General features: G+C 38.2%; 1 protein-coding gene across 3 annotated transcripts in view; it reads left to right on the top strand.

Moving 5' to 3' along the window:
• Positions 1-26,781, top strand: part of Prkacb (protein kinase cAMP-activated catalytic subunit beta) — a 95,749-nt gene that overhangs the window by 29,000 nt on the left and 39,968 nt on the right. Inside the window, exon 1 of one of the 3 annotated variants that reach the window (XM_052730033.1) lies at positions 19,050-19,177. The exons of 1 other annotated variant lie outside the window; for it this stretch is intronic. In XM_052730033.1, the coding sequence (XP_052585993.1) occupies positions 19,168-19,177 (10 nt within the window). In that variant the 5' untranslated portion in view covers positions 19,050-19,167. Of the gene's footprint in view, positions 1-19,049; positions 19,178-19,535; positions 19,769-26,781 lie in introns of those variants that run through there. One more of the 3 variants, XM_052730034.1, reaches the window with a different exon arrangement.

The following is a 26,781-nucleotide window of genomic DNA, read 5'->3' as shown; positions in this document are numbered from 1 at the left end:
TAACAAGTCTTTTGTCATGTTTTTGAGGAAGGCTCTAGTTGATTCTGTGCAATCCCCATCAAAATTCCAATGGCATTCTTCACAAAACTAGAAAAAATAATATAAAAATTTATATGAAACAAGAACAGGGAATAGCCAAAATGTTCCCTAGAAGAATATCTACACGCTGGAATTGACTTCAGCTCTAAAACAATGAGATATGTGGGGAAATATATGCATCTGTAAACTATCAAGGTATATGTTGGTCTCAGACAAATATTGTATGTTCTTCTCATAAGGATCCTAGTTTCCAGTGTCTCGATGTATGTTTGTAAGTAGGGATGAGTTGTGGGTATAGGCTACGAAACTAGAAAGGGGACCAGGAGATGCGGGAAATGTTGTGAGAGTGAGGAAGAACAGAATGTGACAGGAAAGCATGCAGGTGAAAGGGAAAGGGATGTAAGATGGGGTGGTGGGTGTAGAGGAAGGAGGAGAATCAGGAGAGCAAACTTTGTTTGAAAGTGCCATAATGAAATCTAACTGGACACGCTGATTCATTTTAAAATTAAAACAAAGACCAAATAATTAAACAAAATCCAGGCTATAGAAGATAGTAAACAGCACTGTTTCATTAGTGCTCCCTAGAAGAACAGAACCAATATAATGTATACTTTAAAGGGTATGTGTTTGATTAGCTTACATGAGAGGGACTGAATCAATGACCATCTGCACTGAAGAGAAACAGCCAATTCACTGTCCAGAAAGCCCTAGGTCTCAGCCACCCCATTCCAGTGCTGGAAGCAAAAAGCTGCCTGAAAGTCAGTGGTATTAAGTCCACACTAAATGGCTGCAGAAACAGGCATCTGATGTGAGCCCAGTAGGTGCGCTCAAAAGGGACTTTACTGGCCTGTGCTCTTCCTGCAGCTCATTTCTCATCTGGCTGTCAGCTTGTGGGAAGGCGCTGCCATATCCCCTGAAGATCTTCCTGCCAGGCACTACTCCACATCAGTTCTGTAGAAATTCCTTCATAAATGCACGGGGAGGGGGGGGGGCTTCAGTAGTGTTAGATATCTCTTAATTAATCCATGTGTATACACGTACACAGAGAAATAGACAATTCAGTTGTACTATAGCTATTGAAGAAATTGTATTGGTATTTGTAATCTTTAAATGAAAACAAAACTTTCCTTGCCTGTATAGTTTCACAGGAAAGCTTCTCCAACTTTTAAGGGGAAAATGAATTTTTTCAGAATCTCTTCTTGAAAATGGAAGACATACATCTCAACTTACTTTATGAAGTTACATCATCCTGCTTCCAAAAACATAGACAAAACTGAAAATAAAACTGTTAAGCAGTGTTGTTATAAACATAGACACAAAAATCCCTAAAGAATTATTAGTAAATTAAATCCAGCAGTATATAAAAAGAATGGGGGTTGTTTCTCCTAGGCTGGTTCAGACAAAAGAATTGAAATCATGTGATCACATGAAATAGTTTATCTTCAAGTCATCCTTAAAAACAGGAGGAAATTTATTAGCTCAATAAGGAACAGCTACCAAAATTATATCTAAAGTTAACATAGTAAATGAAGAAAAACGTTCTTCCTAAGACATGAAGGAAGACAGAGTTATCCCATGCGCTCTTCTCTTGTTGAGCATTGCTTCAGTATGGCAAGGAAAGCAAAGGTCCAGAAATCTTAGGGAAGTGCCATCCAAAAGTGAGTAAATCTATACGGAAAATCCCAAGAAATCTACAAAAAGAAAAAAGGAACTAGGAAGGTTAGCACAGGTCAGCTATTCAGTGTCAATATATAAAAGCCAGCATTGAACAATTATAAAATATTTGAAAGTATCACAGAAACATTCAAAATTGATATATTATGTTCTATTTTAATACACCATAGTATGTGTAATTCCATGTTTTTATGTACCAGTTAAAAGCAAATTTAAACCTTAATAAAGGCTTGAGTATACATCTACCAAATTATGTGTAAGTTCTCCATATAGAAAACTGATTTGAAAAAAAAAATATACACCCAGGTTAGTGCCAGGAAACTCTGGGATCACAGACTGATTTTACAGAGTTAAGATGTTATTTCTCTCATTGAGCAAAATTTCAATAAAACTTTAGCATGATTACATTTCTAAAGATGAGTAAATTGATTTAGCCCAGGGTTTCACACACACACACACACACACACACACACACACACAGAGAGAGAGAGAGAGAGAGAGAGAGAGAGAGAGAGAGAGAGAGAGAGAGAGAGAGAGAGAGAGAGAGAGGTGTAGAAACAGGGAACTGATGGGCTGGGAGTTGGAAGATTTACACCGTACGGTTTTTCGGTTGACTAGCAGTTCTACAGCCTCCGCCGGCAGCGTGACACAGGTGAAGGGCCTGACAAGGGAGATCAGGTCACAGACCAGGGCCCAGAGGTAGATGTGCACAGAGGTGGCCACTTGATTTTGACAGGTGCAAATGCAGTGTAGTTGTTAGTGGAGGTGTAAACTGTGGTCAGTCCACACAGTGGAATACTTACTCATTGAAGGTGACATATTCAGATTATATGGATACATGTCAGTTACTGTGCTATGCCAAATGAATTTCACAATGCGCTGTATCAAGCCACTTAGATAACATGGTAGAAAAGACAACACTATACTCTCAAACTTTTATTTGAGGAATAAGATCATGGTCATGTCCTTTGTCCTCCATGTGAAGGCAACATCATTACATATTAAGTATGATTCCATGTCTTCCTTAACCTTCAAACTTCTGTGCATAATTTTGCTTGGCCCCAGCATGGCTGTAAACATAGATATGGACAACAAAACTGAAGGGCTACAGGTGACCATCTGAAGGAAAACATGCCCATGGCAGAGTCTCGGATCCCTGACAGGAGATCCAGCAGCCTTGTATGTCTACTGCTCTCATCCCCCCTTCCCACCCATGAGAGACTGCAACTGACCTGAAAGGTGTTTCTGGAGAATCATGCTCATGCAACCCAGCACCTCAGAAGTGAGGCGTAAAACTCTGGGTGACTCTGGGCAAGTTGCTAAGGTTTGTACATTTGTTCCACCTCGAAATGGTATTGGCAGCTGAGCACAGTGCCATAGTGCTGCAGTCCCAGCACTCGGGGAGGTGGAGATAAGGGTTCTCAAATTCCAGGCCAGCTTGAGCAACATGGCAAGGTCCTGTCTAAAAATACAGTTTTTGAAATATCTGCGAATATGTCTCAGATGGTACAGTACTTGTTTGGAATGTGTGAGACCCTAGGTTGAATCCCCTTTTTAGGGCACTGGGATGGGTGGTAGGAATCACATAATATTGGTGCTATTACTCATTTGTAAAGATTTTATGGACCTTAATGTCACAATGCAGATCTTGTGTATGATAAAGTGCTTAGCAAATATATCATTAATATTTGATAGTAAATATAGAAACATGTATGCATGTGTGTGTGTGTGTGTGTGTATGTATTTATTGCATCTCACAGCAATCAGAGCAGGTTCACCTCTGAAAACTGCTGTTGTTTCTTGTGGTTCCATTTTGGTTGGAGCTGCAGTTGTTTCATTCAGGCAGTAGATGCCAGTAGAGTTCTTTTTCAATAAAAAGCAAATCCTCTGAGCACCTCCATAGCAATAGCTTCCTGGGCACATTACCAAGAGAAATAGTTCAAAAATTGAATATTCTACATTCTGCATGGTCTTTCGAACAAAAGGAAACAGTTTTATTTAAGTAAAAGAAGAGAAAAGCTTTCAAGCAGCATTTTCAAGATTCTTAGTTTGTGAATTTTACTTTTTTGCTATAATAATTTTATATCTTATGTGTTTTAGTTAAATGAATCTTAGTGTTCTTGTTTGAAATGTAGGACTTCTGTATTTAATCAGCATCAACCATAAGTCTGGCTAGCTGTCTGTTAAAAATGAATATGGGCCAGCTGAAATGTTATACTTAGTTGTGTTTGACAAGGAAACACCATGGGTAGTATCTGGAGAGGCCAGAGAAGCAGAGATGAGTAATTGTTGGTGCTGATTGAAAGCAGGGGCAATAGGAGTGATTTTGGAAATCTGCGTTTGCACTTAATAAGCACAAAAGCGTGAGGACAAACTTTGATTGTGCAAAACTATGAAAAGTCCAATAAGTCACTTCCGTTGTTGTCTCTACATAAGTTACTTAGTGCTTGCTAGTTTATTTACAAATGTAGTCCTATTGTAAATAATATTTTCTAGTATCCAGTGATTTTACTTGGATCTTTAGAATGCTAACAGTGAATACTGCAGTTGCATGTTTATTGACCTTGTAATAATGTGCATTGCACTTAACAAATCCAGGTAAGACAGCAGGAACATGGGTTGATAAACGGCAAATATTAATATGAAATGATAAAGGCAGTGGAAACAGGAGAACAGTTTACTTTTCTAAGAGTTGTGTAGAAGTGCTATCCTGACAAGGTGACATTGGTGGTGAGCTGATAATGGATAGAATTCTGTTAGGAGAGCAAGTCAAAGGAATTCAGAGTTTTTATCCATGTTTTGCCTACTGGTCACTGTGCTCTCGACACTTTTAAACTCTGCAGGCTTCCTGTCGTCTGTTTTGTGTAAGACGTTACCAGGTATCAGTAAGTCACTGATTATACACATTTGATGATTTTTAGAGAAAGGTACACATTTTAAGGTTAGTCATATGGTCCTGTTGTGTGCCTGTCTATCCTGATTGTATTACACTAAACCAAGCCACTTCTGAGCTTTCCATGGCAGAGTTCTCAGCTCAGAGTTTCCCCAGCAGACCTGCTTGTCAGCCTGCGTGTGTGTTGCCATAGTTTAGTTACATTATTTTTCCTGCTTATTTGATTTACCTTTTTGGTTCCTATTCATTGTATTAAAACAATTAATGGGAAATATGGACTAAGTTATTTTCAGAAAGTTTTTTTTAAAGTCTTTCCCTTTATTTTCCCTCTTTCCTGTATTTGAACTTACAAAGGAAAAAAACCACACATCCCTGACACAGATGTTATCAAAAGGCAAACACTCCAAATCCTTGTTAAATGCCTTTGAGTACCCTCTATCCTGCAGACTGGAGAGTTTAAATTTTCTTTGTTGTAGGTGATATTTCTAAGAGATCATTGAATCAGAAGATGAAGGAAGCAGCACTTTTTTTTTTTTTTGGTTTTTCGAGACAGGGTTTCTCTGTGCAGCTTTGCGCCTTTCCTGGGACTCACTTGGTAGCCCAGGCTGGCCTCGAACTCACAGAGATCCGCCTGGCTCTGCCTCCCGAGTGCTGGGATTAAAGGCGTGCGCCACCACCGCCCGGCCTGAAGCAGCACTTTTGTAGGAGTTTAACACTCATCAAACAATTGGAAGGAGTTCTTTTTCTCTGAGTGAAAATTGCTTGATATGGCCTATAAAATTACAACTTATGATTGCTATATATCTTCCATAATTTAAATCTGTTTTTTTCCAAATGTTAGAATGTTTTGAAATTTACTATTTATAGACAGGCACATATCCATAAATAAATTTGATAAGCAAAACTGGTATGCTAAATTTCTGTAATTCCCATATGTATTAAATTTAAGTGCATAAATTAGCAACTTTGAGTTCTTTGAAATTAGTTCAGGTTTTTTTCTTAGTTATGACATGTTATCAGTTGTTTTTTGAAAGAGTCTTGTCACATCTATTCATACCAATTTTGATGGAAAGTCAACTGTTTATGAAGATTCATAAAGTCTGTATACCAGCTGACTTCCTGTAAGCTAATTCTAGCATGTTAATATTTGGCCTCTTGGTTACATGGGGTTGTAATACATGTTTAACTAGTTTCCCATATTCTGAAAAATACTTTTTACCCTGCTCTATATGTAAACCTTTATAGTTATTATGCTCATTCCCATGCATATTACTATCAGAATAGTAAAAACCTAGAGCCTTTTAGCAGATATTGTAAGTTTTAAAGTGGGCATCTCTAGCTGAGATGAGAAGTTTCGCAAAGGAAGGCTCGGTACTGTGCTGTTTTATATTAACAGGAAGCAGCAGCAGTAGTGGTTTGTAAACCCTGCAGACAGGAAGTTTAACACATGCATAGCTCTTAGCTTCTTGATAGGAAGTTGAGCTCCTTCTGGAAACATTTGCAGTTACTTTAAAGTGTAAATGCACGTGAATGGCAGCTTACAAAGAACTGTCCTGTAGCCAGCACACGGGCACATCCACCGCCCTCCAGAAACTGGAAGGCTTTGCTAGCCGACTGTTTCACAGGCACTCCAAAGGCACGGCTCATGACCAGAGGGCAGCTTTGGAGAATGACAGCCTCCGGGTCTCTGAGCAGACTGCCTTATGGGACAGATCAAGTAAGTGGTTTTTTAACTGATACGCAATAATTAGCAGCTAAAGTACTTGAAGTTTCAGGATGAAGCACACGGACCCAGTTTTGTCTATTGTTTTATGATTTGCAGAAGGACATTTTTCAAGGTGGTGAGAAATTCTGTAAAAAATTAGTAAGTTGAGCTGAATCATGTGTAGTTCATTTTTTAAAAATTTAATATGACTACCTAGGTCAAATATCAATGATAATATAATTTCTAATATATGTCACTGTGTTTTTTACTTTTTATTCTAAGGTTAAAAAACAAACAAATATAAACAATAATCTGCTTACTTTTCAATTTTTTTATTTATAACTTTATATTTTGAGTGTGACAAAAATTTGTTTATAGTTATATTTTATTGGGTTTGTTGCCTGGTTTTTAATTCATATGTGAAAGTTATTTCAATTGTTACAGAAAAACCTTCTAAAATAAAAGTAAATTATTAATCTATGTAAAATTTTACATTTGTTGCATGATAGACATTAAAATCTTTCATATTTGCATTTTACATCATGCATAAATATGACTATAGATTAAACAAGTTGTGTATTGTATTACATTTCTTCAGGACCTGTTAAAATGCTCAGAGTTACTGTTTTGCTAAAATGATTTAGCAGCTTTGATGGCATGAAGTTAAAGGCTGGTTTCACATATGCACAGCACTGGTACTTCCATTTCCCAAGTTAGCTAGGGCCCTTCCCAAGGAAAAGGAAAACCACCCTGTGGTTAAGGAGAGAGGCAGTTGCTCTTGGCGTTACAGCCTTTTCTGGGGTCATCAAATAGAACTAGAATTTGCCTCTTTGTATTCTTGGATTCCAAAGCAGTTAAGGAAGAAAACTCATTTTTAACATAAAAATATACATGTAGATGACTGTGGAGAAGCTTAGGCTCTATTTTACTGCATCAGCACTGTTTTTTTAACTCCTTGAAGCTACTCTAGGGAGAAAATGAAAAAGCATGTTTTTGTACAAAACTGCCTTCATTCAACATATTCTCATTCTCTCTCTCTCTCTCTCTCTCTCTCTCTCTCTCTCTCTCTCTCTCTCTGTGTGTGTGTGTGTGTGTGTGTGTGTGTGTGTGTGTGTGTGTGTGTGTGCTTGTGTGCGTCTATGTCTGTCTGCCTCTGTGTGTGTGTTTGTGTATGTGTGTGTGTGTTTTCACACAAGATCTCTTGCCTCAGCTTCCTGAGTGCTATGATTATAAACCTGCACCATCATGCCCAACTTCTCAAAAGATCTCACTACTTCGATTTAATCTTCACTGCATAGGAAGTTAGCAGGTGAAGAGTCTCCTATGTGTCTAAGTTCATGAACTGCTAAGAACTGGAATAACAACACAGGATTACAACCTTCTTTGGGACAAAATCTTGATGGCCCTGCTGCCTGCTCTGTAAATTACAGTCTTCTAAACCCTTTTGGAGATAATTTTTGTTCTTTAAAGATATTTTTAATTTCAAACAAGGAACAGGGGCAGAGTTGATTTTCTGCTTTTGGAACAAATACAATGGGATTTAATCATTGGAAGTTATGTTTGAACTTGACTGAAGGGCTGTAAATGTACAAGACCTGTATACTTTCTGTAATGTTTTTAAATGCAACGATAGAATACAGTATTGTGACCTGATTTCTTGTAGAAAAAAGACTCAAAATGCTGGGTTTTTCTCTGTTGAAAAGAAAAAACAAAGAAGGCGGTGTGATCATGGCATACAAATGCAGTTATGACCAAACGTTGTAGCTCTGAATAATGAGCTTGGGTAAGAAATGGTTAAGAAGCAACTAAAGTTCAGTACATGTCCCTCCACCCTCTTCTCCTTTTCATATCCTCAAAATATTCTAATAGTCCCCGTGATTTGGTGTGTAAGGAGGAACACAGGAAGCGTGCACTCTTGTCTGTCGATGTAGACGAGAGAATGCAGAGATTAGAAACTGCAATCCTGTCATCTCTACTCTGCATTTGTTTATTTTGTGTGATGAACACATTTTTTATTCATTTGTGTGTGTGCTAACAAAGAGCTTTTAAAAAAAAACTTGTTTAAGGGTGTGGGTGGAAACATGAACGTGCAGAAGTCGGAGGACAGCTTGGAGGAGTTGGTTCTTTCCTCTCGTCATGTGGGTCCTGAGATTCAGCTCAGGTCACCAGGTTCAGGGACACATGCCTTCTTCCCCTTTGAGCCCTCTCACCCGGCCAAGGAGGAGCTTTGGACAAGAAAGAGTGTTCAGGCAAAAAGCACTGTTTCTATGAAGTTCACTTGCAGGGCTACTTTGAGCAGAAAAGGGAAAACCTGGGTCTCCTGATACACCAGGAGAGTCTTACCCCAATGTGCTATAGTAAGAAACAACCAAGTGTGGAAATCACACTTTAAGAATTAGGTTCATGGACTATTGGGTCAAGATTGAAGGCTTATTTAGGCAAACATGGTTTTGGTTTTTGAAACAGGTTTTTTGTTTCTTTATTGATTGTTGGGGTTTTTTTTGTTTTTGTTTTTTAATGTGGTGGCTCAGGTTGACTTATAGGACTCACTCTGTAGCCTAGGCTGGCCTCAAATGTGCTGAGATCCTGCTTCAACCTGAGGATAATAGTCATGTCCCTTTCATTAGATGGCACATATTAAAAAAAAATGTGATAAACTTTAATCAGAGTTTCTCTCTTCTCCAGGAACATTATCTGTGGAAGTAAATAGAGAACGTAGGCTACAGAGTCATTTCTACAGGTTTCAGTTTTAACTACCAAATTAACATTAATTCCTGATTAGTAACTTAAAATATGGAATAGCTATTTCCATGCACACTTAAGTACATCAAGTTCAAAGTAACAACACAGAGGAATTCTGCTTTCTGCCCTGACTGAGAATAAATGGGGTTATTGACATTCATTGACTTGTCTTCCTAGAAAATTTACTGTATTTCCCTTTTAAATCATTTTTATTATAATTGCAGTTATATAAAATTGAAAGTAAGTGAAGGTTTGCATGTTGTGAGCATTGATTTTCACACTTAACAATGTCTAAGCTGCAGCATTTTTAAAGAGCAGATACCATCCAGCTTATTACCTGTCCTTCCTTCCCAAGAAATGCTTGTCAGTTTCTATAATATCTACAGGTTCATTTTAATAAGTGTATATTTAAATACTGTAGTGAATAAGTAAATGATTTAGGATATGAATTTCCTCAAAACTAGATAGCTGGAGTGACTGTAATAGACTAATTTATCACTTTTACTTTTTGGTTTTTTTCTGTAACAGGGTTTTTCTGTGTAGCCCTGACTGTCCTGGATCTCACTCTGTAGACCAAGCTGGCCTCGAACTCACAGAGATCCGCCTGGCTCTACCTCCAGAGTGCTGGGATTAAAGGCGTGTGTTGCTGCCGCCGCCGCTGCCAGGCTCCTTCTGAAGCTCTTTAAACCCAATATGTTAGTCCTTTGAATTTGTATAATTGTAACTTATAAACTGCTTTTTATCTCTTTTTCATTCAGCAACTATTTTATGAGCTGACTGACTGTAATCACTTTCTACTCATATGAAAAATCTTTTTGAATATTTATTTTATCATTGTTTATAAGCTATGATTATAGGGATCATAGATATTGCTCCAGGTTAAGAGCACTTGCGGTCCTTGCAGAGCCTTCAGTTCCCAGCACCCACGTGAAAGCTCACAGCTGCCTGTAATTCCAGTTCCAGGAGATCCAAAGACCTCTTCTGGCCTTCTTAGGCACCAGGCACACATGTGGTGCTCATACATATATGCAGGAAAGCATTCGTACACATAATATAAAAATAAATCATTTTTAAAACTGGATATAAAGATTTGAGGGAAAATTAGATGATTTTTACCCTCAGAAACAAGAATAAGAATAGCAGCCAGAAACAGTGTAATATTTAAGGCACACAAATATGCAGAATGTTGGTCTGTAATAAAAGGAAGCCAATACAGAGTCTCTATTTCTCACCCCCACCTCATATCTGTGTATGTGATGCTGAGCGTATAACACAGGGAAATGAGCATGGTGGGTAGGCAAGAGATATTTCCAGCCCATTTACATCATTTTTTTTAATGGAAAATCATAATATAGTGACACCTTAAGATAAAAGAGCTAAAAGAATTTGAAACATGCAATTCAAAAGTTAATTTGCTTATTCTTCTAAAAGGAAGTGCATATAGCTAGCATAGTTTTCTGTTTGTGTTCCATCTTTAATTTGGGCTAACACTTTTATTACTACGGTGAGTAATAGCCAGATAGTGAATTTATTCTCTCTCTCTCTCTCTCCCTCCCTCCTTCCCTCCCTCCCTCCCTCCCTCCCTTTCCCCCCATTCCCTTGCAAAACTAGGTTTCTCTGTGTAGCCCTGGCTGTCATGAAACTAGCTTTGTAGACCAGACTGGCCTCAAACTCACAGAGATCCTCCTGCCTCTGCCTCCCGTGTGCTGGGATTAAAGACATGCCCCACTACTGTCCAGCTGTGAACCTCCTTCTTAACAGTATTTGTTCACAATACTCTGATGGGAATTTTCTTTTAGATTTCTTCCAGTGGTGAGATTTGTTCATGTTAATGTTTCTTTCAGATAACAGCTCGTAACAAGACTTCCAGAGCACCATGTTCCTCCATCTTTCATTCTTAACTAGCATTCACGATTCCTGTCTTCATATTCTCTTCATCATCCTCTCTCACTTTTAGTAAGACTTATGGAATTGGAGTTGTGTTTCTGTTCATCCTTGTGTTATGTCTGTCTGTACAGTTTGATTTTTAACTCCCTGGAGACATAAAGAATGTGGGTTTATTCTGACATTGCTACCCTGTTCCCAATAAATGTTTTATTTGTTATCTTAACATTTTATAGTCTTTAGACTTGTGCTAATGAATTCTTTCTTTGTTCTATTATGATTTTTGCAGTGTCTTTGAAAGGTTTGTTGTTATTCACTAAAAATATGAAAATACTCACCCAACCCTAGCAAATACTGTATTTCACAGCCCAGGCACTTTCTGCTGTTACTTGTGCGTTTATATTATGATTTGTAATAAGAGTTCAAGTAATTAACAATTTCATTTTCATCACATCTCTTTGTGTCTAATCTCCCACTCTTCCCTCAAACTCATAAATACTCAGCTACTTCCTCTTTCTATTAATTTCTTTTCCTAGATGTTTTATATCACTGGACTTATTTAGCATACTGCTTCTGATGTCTTTCATTTATGTGCAGAATGTATCAATAGTTGCTCCCTGTTTGTTGTAGAATCTACTGTGTTGTGTGACTAAAACACATTTGCTTTATCTGTTCTGTTCTGTGATTGACTAACCCAAGTGTTGTTTCTTGATTTTTGACTATTTGGATAATATCATAAACATTTAAAAAAAAGTTTGTGCAGACAATTCTTTTTGTTTTTGTTTTTGAGTAGATATATAGGAGTAGACTAGGTATAAAATAATTGTGTCATGCATTTTTATGTTTTTAAGAAATAGCCAGCATATTTTCCCAAAGTAGCTGTACTATTTATTATTTCACCTGTAATGTAAGAAGAGTCCAGTTTCTTCATATGTTTATCAGGACTTGGTATGGCCAGTCTCTTGGAGGTTTGAACTGGTATTTCACAGGATGGTTTCAGTTTCTGTATGCATAATAACTAGTGGTATTGGTTTATTTTTATAGTCTCAGAAGCCATTTGTGTATCTGGTTTGGATACTTGTATATTTAAATATGTTTTTCACTTTCAAAATTAAATTGCCTTCTTTTTATAAGTCTTAGGAATCCATTATATATTCTGAATCCAGATTCTTTTGAAGATATGTAATTTGCAAATATTTGCTCTCAGCTTCTGACATGTCTCGTCATTTCTGAAAATGATATCGTTGAGGAGGGAAAGTTTGTCACTCTGATGAAGCCAGTTTTATCTGTTCCTTTCCTTTGTGTGTTGTACCTTTTGTGCTGGGCCTTAGGAAGTCTTTGTCTTACCAAAAGTTATTCATAGTTTTAATCTGTGCTTTCTCCAACAAATCTGTCTTTTCAGTTTTATATTTGATGTGAAGTATTGATTGTGTGTGTGCATATGTGTCTGGTTTTTATTACTTCATTTGTTACAAAAACTTTCTTTACTCCATTGAACTATTTCAATTCCTTTGTCAAAACTCATTGGCTCTCAAAGTATAGGTTCCTCTGTGAATCCTCAGCTCTGGGCCAGTGAACTACGTATGTTTGTTTTTATGCCAGCCACATTGATTTGCTGACTATGAGTTTAAAGTAAGTTTTGAAATTAAGTAGTATAATTCCTCTAATTTTGTTATTTTACTAAAATTATTTTAGCTATTCAAGGGCTTTGTCTTCCCATATAAATTTCTGGATTAGCTTGTCAGTTTCTAAAGAAAAGCCTGCTGAAGTTTCTGTAGATACTGTGTGGAATCTATAGGTTAAATTGTGAAAAATTGTCATTGTAACAGTAACATGCCTCTCCATCTCTTTAAATGGTCTTTATCTTCTGTGGTCTACACATCCCTGTGAGTTCATATCTAAGCACTTTAGTTCTACTAAAGTGAATGAGACTTTATTAATTTCAATTTTGGATTCTTTCCTGTTCTTTAAATTATTTTTATAGTTTCTGTTTAAAATTCTCTTTGGGTCATGTTGTCTTCACATAAAGCTTCTTATATATGTGAATGTCTTTTCCTTCATTAGTATTTTTCTTCATTCCTGTGGCTAGCCATAGTCTATGCAGATGAGTGCTTTGTGCCCAGTCTTACAGGGAAAGACTCCATCTCTCCCTGTCAGGTGTGATATGAACCACTGCATTCTTCTCTCATCAGTCTGAGAAAGTCCCTTCTAGTCTTGGTTGTTGAGAGGATTTTATGAGTGCTGGAGTTTATGGAATGCTGCTGCTGCACATGCTCGTGGTCATGTGGTCCTTTGTTCTATTAATGTATTTTAGTAATTGATTTTCAGTGTGGAACTATCATGCTTCCTGAGATGAGCATGCATGGTCCTGGAGTATAATTCCTTCAACAGACTTGCCGGCATGTGGGTAGAGATGTTTGTGTCAGTGGAGTATGCTGATCAGTAGTTATGCTTCGTTCTTTGCCCAGCTTTGCTTTCGGCCCTCATAACATGAGTCACAACTGCTCTTTGCTCTGAATTCTGTATATTCTGAATATTCTATGCTTGTTAAAATTGGTATTATATTTGATAACTCATGGTATTCATTCATGAACCCATTTGAATTTCAGCTTTAAGTTATGGGAGAAAAACGAACTATTTTAATACTTTTATGTGTCTATTCGTGATTTCTACTTCTTTCTGGTGATTTCTACTTCTTTCTGGGTTAGTTTTTGATAATTTGTAACTTTTAAATTTATCCATTCATTCAACTTAGTTCTGGTAATATGTACTTTTTACTAATTTATCTAAGTCATCTTATATGCTTGGCATGTATCTTAGTTATGGTTTCTATTGCTGTGAAGAGACACCATAACCATGGCAACTCTTATAAAGAAAGTATTTAATTTCAGAGGTTCAGGCCATTATCATCATGGTGGAACATGGTGGCATACAGACAGACATGGTCCTGGAGAAGCTGAGAATTTTGTATATTGATATGCGGGCGACAGGAAGTAGTCTGAGACACTGGGCATGACTTGAGGGTATGTGAGACCTCAAAGTGACATACGTCCTCCAACAAGGCCATACCTACTCTAAAAAAAGCCACACCTCCTTTGGGGGCCCTTTTCTTTTAAACCACCAGAGAATGAAATTGCAATGTTTTCTTATATTCTTGTTTCTCTAGCCTTTGTGATGATACTGTTTTTATTCTTTAATTCAATAATTAGTATTTATGTCATATTTAAATGTTACTCAGTCTAGCATTACTGTAGTTCCATATTGTTGGTGAGACCTGCATTTTTTGATCACTTTTGTATTTTCATTTTATTAATCATTTCTTCCATTTTTGTTAGTTTCCCCCTTAAGAAAGCAACAAAATGGAAGAAATTATCACTTTGGGACCTGTTAGTCAACCCATGATCTTGTATTTTCATCATTGGTTCACAGCTGGTAACAGAGTTCTCTGAGGTTGTGGGACCTCTTGGACATAGGAAGCGTGTGGCCAGCATGGATCCCCAGGAGCATCCCAGAAATGGTTGTAGGTTATTTCCTTGCTGTGCGGAACGGTTACTCATTTCCCTTGGGAGTTCTTTGTGATTTGAGGATTTCCAAAATCTTTCTGTTGTTGATTCTTTAATTATGCTCTTAAAAATTATTGACTGTGTGCATTTATTGTGTGTGTGTGTGTGTGTGTGTGTGTGTGTGTGTGTGTGTGTGTGTGGTATGTGCATACTATTGCACAGATATGGAAGTCAGAGAACCAACCAGTTACAGGGAGTTGGTTTTCTCTGTCCACCTTGTGGAACTTGGGGATAGAACTCGGGTCGTCAGGCTTGGTACCAGGTGCCTCACCCATTCGGCTATCATGTGAGCCCTTAATTATACTTGACAAGAGAATGTATTTTTAAAAATTGACCAAGCCTTTTGAATTAATTCACTTACTGTATTGTCTTACATATGAATACAGAGCATTTCCAGATACATGGTAAAAGAATCACATTCTGCTGACTTTGGATGCTGTATTTTATGGATTGTATTTTATGGATTGTGCAAATTTAGTTTATCCTTCCTCACTTTCTGTCTAGGTTTTCTATGATTTTTAAGAGTTTTGAAATCACCAACTCTAGTCATGCTTTGCATTGCTGAGTTTCAGTGACTAGTGACCCACCTCTGTGGTAGTAGCTCCATTAGATCATAATGGAACTGAAACATTCGTATTGCTTAGTGATACTATAGCTGTCCTAATTCCATAGCTCACTGCATTGTTCCTGTGTTTATAGAAATGCTGCCATCAACAATTCTCCTGCTCCGACAGTTGTATAAAGGGGCAACACATATAATTGTAGACCTACACAATGCTTGGTCGTGAGTGTAAACTGACTTGTTGCTGGCTTACATGATGTTGGTGCTATGCTGTTTATCGTTATTTTAGAACATACCCTCTGTTTATGTATTAAAAGAGTCTATTCTGAAGCAGTACATCAGGTTATGTGAAAAGCAACCTCATATGGCTCACACTGCATTTCTGCAGCTTTTTTCTCTCATGTTTGATTCAGTCTTGTATCACTGTGCTCATCAAGTGCCTTAAACATATGGAATATGGAATACCTTGCCACTGTTGCCAGTAAGAGACCACATGAACTGACCTGGGAATGAACAAAGCAACTCAGGACTACATATGTGGAAAATCAGTGAGAGTCATTGCTTGTTTGTTGGGCGTGTTCCATTGTGTTAAGACTGCTCTTGAAGAACAAGAGCAAAGAGACAAAAACTATGGAAGGATGTGCTTCGTTGAAAGAGATTCCAGAAAGAACTATCTCACTAATATTTATTTCCCTCTCAGCACCATAAGGTTCATAACAATCATATTTGCCATGTAGAAAGGGAAGCCTGGATTTTACAGTGATGTTAGATTGTCTAGTAGTTCTGGGTGTTTACATGGTTAAGAATCATTATTCATTAGAAAATTAAAAGTGAGTGGTGTATGGGTATAGACATGAAGACAACTGAAGCATTGGGGAACTCCACAATGAGCTAATTGTAGAAGGAAACTGCTTGCCAGATGTCTGGGAGAGCAAATCTGGCAGAGCAATAGGCTACACCAGTAGCTTAGGTGTGTCAACGGCAGAGGGGGCATCGGCTGTCTAGGTGTATGAGCACACTCTGATGTTTGCACAACACAATTGCCTCCAGACATACTCTGTGTACTGTATCCCTGCTATGAACAGCACACAGTTATACAGTTATTAAATGACCTAATTCTCCTTTCATTTCTGCCAGTGTCTGTTTTCATATTCTAGGGGCTCATCTGTTCCATACAGATGTGTGCTCAGTGGTTACTTCCCTAGTTGTGTTGGATTTATAGTGAACGGCCTTTTGTTTCTTTAATAGTTATCAGTGAAGTGTTTTGCCTAATATCAGTGTAGGCACTCCATTGTCTTCTGGCTGTTGGGGTGAGAGGCCTTTCCCCCTTTTCCTTTTTTCCTGTTTGTGTTTACAGATTCAGAGTGTCTCTTACAGATGCCATTTATTTGGACCTTGCTTTTTAATCTGGTTGATAATTACTGCTTTTCATTTGTGTTTCTTTCATTACATTTGATATAATTGTTGACATGGTGGTTTTATATCTTGTTTTATTGTTTCTGTTTCATAGATTTTGTTCCTTGTTGATCCTATTTCCCCTTTAAAATGCCTTCATATTTATTGAGCAAACACAAATTACACCATTTGAAAGCCTCTGGGTTTTTTTAACTGTTAAAATACTTTTTTCTTAATAGACTCTTTTTGTTTTTAATGTTTATCTGATCACAATCTACTTTAGGATATAATTGACATAATTTCTAGTAAAATAGAACTTCTTTGCACTAATACAATAAATTTATTGTCTAAATATGATATTTTCATATATATTGCATTTGTACATTTTGTAAACTCATACCTAGCAGGTTTAAAATTTGATACTCAGCACCACACACACTCACATATGTAAGACTGTATATAACCATTATGTGTGTATCTGTGCACATATGTGTATATATACATATTTCCTTTCTGGTTAGTCATTTCCTGTACTTAGTTTCTTCCTGTCAGCTTACCCTGTAGTGGCATTTCACTGTCATCTGAACTCCATGTGCATTTGCACTACAGCTCGTGTCCTCTGTTGTAGTTTTCTCTGGGAATGTTCTGGTTTACTCTGTGGAAAGTAGTTTTTCTTGATGTACAGTTCTTAGCTGACAGTTCTGTTTCTTATTTCTTCTAGCATTTTCTATGTATCATTTCACTGTTTCCTGGTCAATCTTATTTCTAAAGAGAAGTTAACACTGTATTGCTTTTCCCTTGTACATGAGCACTGATTTTTCTCTTCTTGTTTTTAAAATTGTTTACTTTATCTTTATTTTTCACTTGAATATGAAGTGTCTAGATCTGGGTCTTTCTGCTTGTCCTAGTTAGCATTAGCTTAACTCTTTGCTTCACTTGGTTCATGGACTATAAGTTGGGTTTTTTTTCATATTAGGGCATTTTTAGTCATTATTTCTTTAAACATTTTTCCACTCTTTCCTCCTGGCTCCTGATAGATGTGTGTTGGGCCTTCAGTATTAAGTACATTTCTGAGACTGTTCACTTTTCTTGGTATTGTTCATATTTACAGTCCATCTTCAACTCACGTTTACAGGTTAGATCTTTTTTCTTTCTGAAATGTGATGTTAGCATTATAGTGAGTTTAAATTTTTCGTATTAACTTGTCAGAGCTCTACTTTCTGTTTTTCATATTTCTCTTTCTGTATTAAAATTTCCATCTGTTGTATCATTCTCATCAAGTCTTTAAACAGTTCCCCTTCATTTCATCCAACATTTTACTAAATGTTTGCAAATATTTTCTAAATTGTACATAAATCCCATTTCTGAGACACTTTCTGGTGACTGCTTATTCTCATTATGAAAGCATATGGGTTTGGGCAAAAATCGAGTCCTTAAAATGAGATATTTGTAGTAGCTTGTATTTGACTTAATTTTTTTTCTCCAAGAATTGTTTTTTTATTTCTACATCTTTAGTCCAGTTTGTGGATTTAATGTCCTTCATAGTTTGTGCCCTGAGTCCCAGAACTCAGTTGATTTATACTATCAGAGGTCATACTGGTGGAACTGTGTATAGATGAGGAAGCACACGTTTGATCCACAGCAGCTTCAAGTTTTGGATCTCAAATGGGGTTATGATGTCCTGTGCATCCAGGGACTTTGAGAACATTTAGCTCCTTTCTGTCTTGTTGCCATTTCCTTCCTAAACATCTTGCTGGACCCTCAGTCTGCTGTCCATCCTGCAGGGCATCAATCTATGGAAGCTGGGCGTTTCCCCACTAATTCCTTACAGTTTGCTTTTTTACTGATAGTATGACATTGTGGAGCTTTGGCTTCCTCTGACAGTGCAGCCCCTAAGCCTTCCAGACCAAACTGGAGGGATCTGAGTGGACAAGAAGAGCACAGATTTCAGTGTTCTTACCCAGAGCCTTGTGGTGCCTCCTGATGCCTCTCAACATGTCTGTGCTTGATCTGTACCAGAGCAGTGAACCTCCTTCCAACACTTCTGTCCAGCTTGCTAGTTGTTTCTTGGGGAAAGTCCCTAACTGGATGTCCATCACCACAAGTCCTGCCTCTCCTGGCAACTTTAAAGGAGCAGATTCATCTGCTCAAATTCTGCCACCCAGACATGGTTCTCTAGACCCTTTGTATCATTAGTGGTCTTAGGTCTGTTGAGAATAGAACCCGCTCATCATGCTATCCAGCCTACCCACTTTACCGTACAGTCTGTCCTCAGAGTCCTGTTTAATAGGAGGAATGTCACGTGTTGCCAGTAAATGTCACAGTGGTTGCCAGTAAATTTGTTGTGTTGTCTTAAAAAAATAATAATAATACTGGTTAATATCAGATACTTAATGCTGAATTTAATGGAAATTTACAAGTGTTATTCTCCTATTTTCTTTTATAAAAGCAGGTTATATATAGCATTATATTATGCCTCTCCCAGATACAGAATGTTGAAATAGTTAACATTTATGCTGCAGTATAGCTTTTGGCTCATGAAAAATGAAAGCTGTCAGCGATCTGGGCAATAAGATTCATCGCCAATAGTCACTAGCAACAGCACACAGCACTTTAGTCTCAGTGAGGTCCGCAGCTAGCAGTAGGAGCTGCTGTAATGAAAGGCGTTTAGGTGCAGTCATTCTGCTGTTTGTTCCTCACCGGATTCAACATGGGATTGTGTGAGTATTTAAAGAAAAAAGCATTTTAAAAATATCTTTAAGAGGTGTATAAAAGGGCTAGTTCAGTGCTTAAGTGTATAGAATGTCGTCATTTGGAGATCATGTTGCCCTAGAATAAAAAGGCATTTTGTTTTGGTTCATTAAAGCTTTAGGAGAGTCCTCTTGGTTAGAAGGAAACTGATAATGCTGGTCTAATGTTGCCGTGGTAACAACTTGTGCTGTTACAGTTGAGAATATCGTATACATCCTGGTTCACGTTTTCTCCCTGCCATTTTGAGTTATTCTGGAGGTATATGAAGGAAGCTAGGAAGCTAGCTTAGGAAAAAAAAAAAAAAAAAAAACTAAACCTGGTTACATAAAACATCTTTGGCATTATTCTGTTGTCTGGGGGTACCTCCTACTGGGCATTTAGGCTTTGCTTCTGGGGGCTTTTCTTTTTAAAACAAAAGAGAGCTCTTGATTTCCTGCCCCTGCTCCAGCATATGTGTTTACACCATCGGCTCTGCCTCCAGAGATTAGCATAACTCCCTTTGCTGCTGGGCTGTTGTTCTGAGCAATATGCTCTGGAGAGGTTGGCTGTCATCATGAATGGTGAGTATGGTCTCGGAGACTCTTCAGCTATATATATATATATATATTTTTTTTTTTTAAATATTTAACTCAGAAGGAAAAGGTATTTATGTCGAGGTGGTTATAAAAGCCAGAGCTGTGGTAAATGGCATTTGTGTTGGTGCTTTTAAAGTAGGTATATTGTAAAATGCCTTTAAAAGCCATTAAGAACTATAAACAATAACAGTGTTGATAGCACCAGCATTCCATTTCTGATTTACTTTATGGTTTTATTTCTTGTATTCACTACCAATGTTGTTGTTGACTGTGTTGTAAATTAATAAGTAGAAGACCCATACACTACAAAGAGGTTTTTATTTTAGTATATGATGCTCCCCGAGATAATTATATTTAACTTGACTTTAATTAGTTTTGTCATCCAAATACTATTTTTTGTTGGCTTCTTTTGGGCTCTATTTTTAAAATACTTATCCTGAAAATAAGATGCTGCCAAAATTTTATTGATTTTTGGGGGGTTGCTTTTAATTATAATTGGTTTAGAATAGTGAATTAAGGATGAAATAAATATATGTATTTTGGCTTTGGGGGTTTTGTTAATATTGTTTGGGAAAATGATTTATGAGACTAAATACATTTATGAAAATTAGTCTTTTGCTATAATTATTCATTTTTTCAAGCATGTCCAAAAGTGCTTTTATTTATTTTTTCAAGAAAATCTGCTGTAGTATGTACTGCAGCTTATCACAGAACAGGAGCTGTTCACTTCAAGCAAACCTGCAGCTAAAAATAGACATGCTGCTGTCAGAGTGAGTGTTTGCTCAGAGCATCACTCATTAGCATCTCTGCTGAGGCAGAAAGGGCTGGTCCAGGTGTCACTTATGGGGAGCGTTATGTGCCCTGTGATAACAAGGTTCACACTTAAGACATTTGGGATTAGATTCTGGGTCAGAAAGATTTGGGATTTTATGGTATAGTGAAGAAATTCAAAGCCAAGGAACCTTTCTTCCATAAGTAGTGATGACTTAATTATAATTAGGAAATGCTCCTTATCCTGCTGCAGTAAAGCTGTTCACATTATAGAGTGGTATTTGATACACAAGGGGCTGTTTTACATGCAAAATGTTAAAAATTGACTGGATAATTATGTTCTTGTTTTCAGAGTAGATATTTCTGAAATTTGGACAGATACTGTGAAATCAGTTTGTTGACATTTCTTAGGATTTCTACAGATCTGAAACTGCATAGATCTTGTTATCTTGCTTTTTATTTAGTTAAATAAAGCTATGTTTCCTTGGAAAGCTTGCGTATAACCTTCGAATCTTTAGCAACCACTGTAGTGTTGTAGGGATCTTAGAGTCTGATGTGTTTAGCTGGAGACATTGCTGCTGTTTCTTGCTTGTTTTCTTTTTCTTTCAAGAAAGCTATGGGTTAAAGAGTAATTCATGGACTTGATCATAGCTGCCTCTTCCCTTCCAGCCTTTTCTGCCGCACTAAGTGTGGTAAAACAAATAGATGTTGGCTTTTTCAAGAGTGTTCAACCTCAAATGATGTCACTCATGCTGTGACTGAATTATCTAGCTATTTCAAAATATGAAAAATTACAAGAGAATGTGGCTTCATTAGTAAGACTAATCAAATGTTGGGCCTTTTTTATCTGAATCTGAAATTACAATGTATTTATGTCTGTTGTACACACACAGCTATGTTTATGGAAATAGCTGTAAAGCTGTCCCTTTCTACTTCCTGATCGTTAGATAGCCATCTTCTCTGGAGATCTGGCTTTGGTCCTCTCAGTGCTGCGTTCTCTGAGTGATCTCATCCATGCCCACGCCTCAGTCACTACCAAACATCCATTTCAGGGGACAGTTCTTCTCTTTCTCTCTTAACATCTGTTTGTTCCTTCATCTTGGGTCCGAATTTCTGTTAATGACCTCATAATCCATACGGGAAATAAAAGCCAGAATCTTGGGGTTGTTTATAACTTGTCACCCCTAGTTGTGTATTTAATCATTCAGTTCTATTGATTGTACATCAGTTGTCTTCTCCAGACCCGGGATCACTGGAACACCTTTGGAGCTGGTCACTGTCTTCTCTCCTCAGCTCCATTTTCTGACTAGTTAGCTGCTCTCCTCCCAAGCCTCCAGCGTCATGTCTCTTCAGATGACTTTCCACACTGATTCTTAAATTGAAATAAGTCCATTTCTTAACCCACTGTGAAACTTGAAATTCTGTAATTGCCTCTGAACTAAAGATGGAACTCCTTAGCAGGCCAGGAGTGATCCACAACCTTCCTTCCTGGCCTGTGCGTCAGGGATGAGTAATGATCTTCCATATTTATGTTCTTTGTAGAAATCATGAGAATCACCATAGCTTTCAGTACATCCATTACAAACTCTGAAGGTGCAAATGTGTGATATGTAACGGTATTTTATTAGAAGTGAGTTTCTGATCTCTAGATCTGGAACTCCTAAGTAAAAGCCTTCATTTGGCCATATGTATACTTCTAATAGTTATTCCAGTATCCCAAGTGAAGTAAGGAAGCTGAGTTAGAAGGCTAAGTGAATGACCAAGTAATATTCATTTGTTAAGAGTCTGAACACTTTGGTTACATTACCAGTGAAAAATACCAGCTGTATGAGCTATTTCAGAAAATACATTATCACAGTGTTCACATGTCCATCTTGAAACATAAAGACAAAAATTATCAAGAAGCTATAATGTACTCATCTACTCTTTCATCTTTCTAGCATTTAAAAACTGCTTGTAAATGTAAAAAGAGTCTTTACTGCCCCGTCTAAATTTTTTCATTTAGTGAAGATTTTCTCTTATTAAGCAAGAATTCTAAAGGAATTCTCCCAAAATTCCGTTGAGTTCCATAAGGCCCTTTGACCAGGAAACATAGGAACCTACTCAGACAGGCAGAAGCATACAAGACACAGGTATTGTCAGAATGCTGAGCTGTTGAGTTCCAAGGCAAAGGTGGAACTAAGCTTTGATGAGGCCCAGCATTTGGGCTGGTAAAGGAGCCTGGAATCATAACACCTTTCTCGGTTTTTCTAAGATCACATGACTTTTTCATTTTCTCTGTCCGATATCTATCATCACAGCATATAGTGTAGGTTTCTGTGCTGTTTGTGAAAGATGGAGCTTAGTCATCTGACACGGCCACTTACTGCGCACCCTTGGTTCACGTACCTGTCAACAGAACCAGCGTCACACTATTAGAATCCCATGTGAAGAACGGGGGGTGGGGAGTGTGCAGAAAGTGAGTTAACAGGTGCTTGGTTACAGCTAGATAAGGGAAGCAAGAGCTGGTGTTCTCTTCACAGGAGGGTGGCAAGAGATGATGATTCCGTATTATGTTAGTTCAATGTGAGAAGATTGCTTATGTTCTCATTGCAAAAAATAAGCCATTTGAGGAGACAGATATGCTCACCCTGACTTGCAAATTATACATTGTATCCATAGAAACATCACATGGCACACTGTAAATATGTACAAATTTTATGTGTCAGTTTAGAAAGGTGTTCTAGGTGAGCTTGCTTCTTGGTCCAGCTTAATTGAGGGTGAATCTGAAGAAGAAATCTTGATCTTCTATGGCTCTTAGAGATGCTGTAGACCTGAACAGGAATAAGCAGCTGGTTAATTTCCTTTACTTATGTTTGACTGAAAATGTAAGAACAAACAAAATTATGAAAGCAGTGTAGCAGCCCTCCAGTTGAGGAAGGGCATTTTCCCAGAATGTACTAGACCAGATGATGGCCACGCTCTAAGTCTGTTTTACTCTGGATTACTTGCCTTCAAGAAAGAGAAACAACCATTCACCCTTACCAACTTCCCAGGATGAGGCTTGTGGGAAAGAATACCCTTTGCTTTTGTACTCAAGCAGCTCTGTTGGGACGGCCAAGAATTTATTAGGTCATTGCAAATTGAAAAGATGGCCTTTTGTTTTCCTCGTAGGACAGGGCTCTCCCTGGATGTGCCTGGCATCAGTACAGCAAGTACCCTGTAGTCCTGAATACTTACACATTTTTATGTTGTTGGATGAGTGTTTCGCCTTATGCATGTGCACTATGTGCATACAGTGACCAGAGACCAGAAGAAGGCATTAGATTCCTGGAAGTTGGAGTTTTAGATGGTTGTGAGCCTTCATGTAGGTGCTGAGAACTGAACCTGGGTCCTCTGCAAGAGCAGCCAGTGCTCTTAACTGCTGAGCCATCTCTCCAGCTCCTACAACCACTGAAAGTTGCTGGATTATTTAATAATGTATGTGCATACAGACAAAAATATTCAAGAACTTAATTCTAATAGCACCTACAATAGAAGGTGGGAGGTAGAAAGAAAAATCAGCTACCTTATTTTAGATCAAGTGTGAAGATTTTAAAAGCTTCCCATAGTTTATGGATAAACAAGCAAATCAACAATGTGGAGACTATAAAAAAGGGGGTTATATAGTATTAAAGGATAAAGTCACCGCCTTCAAGAGAAAAAAATGAACTTATATTTAGAAATATTTGTTTAAAAAATACAGAGATCATCTGAACTAATTCTTCAATATTTCAAATGAATACAGAAAAGAGCAGAGGAAATCAAATAAACCCAGAAGGATTGGAGAGATGGTCCAGCAGTTATGAGCCTTTGCTGCTCAGTCATAAGTACCTGAGTTCAAGTCCCAGCACCCACATCAGGGAGCATACGATTTCATCTGTGACTCCAGCTCCCAAAGCACACTTATGTGTACATGTACTCGTACATACACATTTGCATACACATCCATAAATAAAATGAATCTTTAAGAAAACAGCAGAAGACTAGGATAAAAAGAAGGGGCTGTTGGTGCAGTGGGAAGGTCCTTGGACCTGCCTAGACTCTGTGTGTGCTGGGCTCTGCTGCCTCCTCATGGGAGACCTCGATATGGGGGATGTGGGGATGCGGGGTGGCTTGGGAAAGAGGGCTGGAAGTGGGAGGAAGGAGGAGGGGGATCTGTGGATAGTATGTGGAGTGAGTAGAAAATTTCTTAATAAAGAAAAATGAAAAAAAAAGTAAAATACAGCAGCAGTACCTGTTGCTAAAGGAAAAAAAAGAAAAGAAAAGAAGGGGCTGGAAATCAGGCAAGAATAGAAAAGAAGCATAGTGTTGTGATAAGGAAAGATTATAAGAAAATGCACCTGGTGCTTGCAAAGTAACAAGCAGGCTGCATTAGATCAGGGGATCCCACAACTGGTCATGGTCGGAAAGTAAATTAGCTAGTCTGATAAGCCCTTCCAGGATATGGAGGAAATGAGCAAGATCAAAAATTTTTGGTGTACAGGCTGAGGAGGTTGCTCTATGAGTAAGAGACCTTGTGCAAGCATGAGGGCCTAAGCTTGGATCCCAGGACCCACATCAAAGCTCAGCATGGCATCATGTGCCTGTAACCCCAAACTGAGAGCAGAGACAGGTGGTCAGCCATATAGTCAAAACAGCTTCTTTGTGGTTCAGAGAGTGACTGTGTCAAAGCAATAAGGTAAGGCTGATAGCCTCCACATGCACCTGCACTCACACTCACATCCATATGCATTCACCACACACATATACATCTCTCACAAATAAATAACAAATACGTGAAATTATGAGGTGGGGAGCCAGGTGTGGTGGTGCAGTCTGCAACCTACCCTCAGACTCTATATAGTCAGAAACTGCCTCAAAATGTACAGAACAGCAACTGTGCAGCAAAAGTGAGATTCTCAGAAAACAAACAAGGAAGCCTGTGAAGTGAGTGCTGTGTTATATAACAGTAGGCCGTTCTGCAGATTCATCGAGCAGTGTCCACACAGGACAGTCGTAAGGATAGAACAGTTTCTGTTGTTATTTATTTGTTTTTAATTAATGGAGAAAACAAACTTTTTGTTTTGGTGCCAGGGACCTCCGGCAAGCACTACTACCACCATGCTAATAAATCTAGCACGTAAAACTTAAAGAAAAGCCTGAATGTGCCAATCAGGAGCAGTCATTGTGCTTTGACAAAATTAACGAAGGTAGCAGCACCATGTGCTTACTGGTAGCAGTTTTGAATTTTAAGGGAAACAAATCAATCTTCAAATATCTAGGTCTGTACATCTTAAAATCTCTTGTGAAGCTTTTCTGATGAGGAAAAACAAACAAACAAAACAACAACAAAAACTTAGAATTGGAGGCCACACAATTTAGAGCTCCTTCTAAGGGAGGAAAAAAAATGAAGATCCAGTACTTTAGAATGCTGAAGACTCTGTATCAAGCATCCCTTAAGTCAATTCTAAATTCCCAAGAATTAAAAGAAATTCCCAAGGTGGAGGAAAAAAGGCGGGAAATGGAAACAAGATTTTCATACCTTGTGGTCCAAAGAGCTTTCCTTATTTCATTCTTTCTTTTTTGGGGGGTTGGGGGTGGAGGGATGAGTGGTGAGACAGTCTCATTATGTAGGTCTGGCTGTCCTGGAACTGACTATGTAGACCAGGCTGGCCTCGAACTCACAGAAATCCGCCTCCTGAGTGCAGGGATTAAAAGTGTGCACCACTATGGCCAGCTGGGGACATTCATGTTAAATGTCCTCACAAAAGAGAAGCCAAGTCCTTCCATCTGTGCAGCCTGGGATTGTGTGATTAGGACCCTGGAAGGGTCTTCCCAGGGCAGTATGAGGTAGGAAACCTGACTCAGCTCACATCTCTCGGCTTGAGTGCCTGGGTCAGGGCTGGGATATGTGTGTGTTCATTCATATGGGATGCCTCTTCTGAGAAGTCATCAGCCGCTTCCCCTGAAGGAGGCTTCCGGATTTAATGTATATTAATTTTGTGGTCTAAGGACTGCTACTAAAACACACTGGGGTAGATCCAGGCTGGTAACACACTCATACCAGCAGAAACGAGTGCAAAGCCTCTCATAGTAGGATATGTCCTTCACGTCTCCTGCAGATAGAGCAAGAGTCAAGCTTTTGTTCACCACCTTAGAGCAAAATGCCCACACTTGTGAGAGTCTGGGCCTTCACGAGAGTATCACATGGTAAGATCTCAGAGATT

This window comes from Peromyscus californicus, unplaced genomic scaffold, assembly GCF_007827085.1.
Source record: "Peromyscus californicus insignis strain IS unplaced genomic scaffold, ASM782708v3 Scaffold_9__1_contigs__length_137607984, whole genome shotgun sequence".
Lineage (NCBI taxonomy): Eukaryota > Metazoa > Chordata > Mammalia > Rodentia > Cricetidae > Peromyscus > Peromyscus californicus.
The sequence above is the reverse complement of the archived record's forward strand: the minus strand, read 5'-3'. Positions and strand labels throughout refer to the sequence as shown.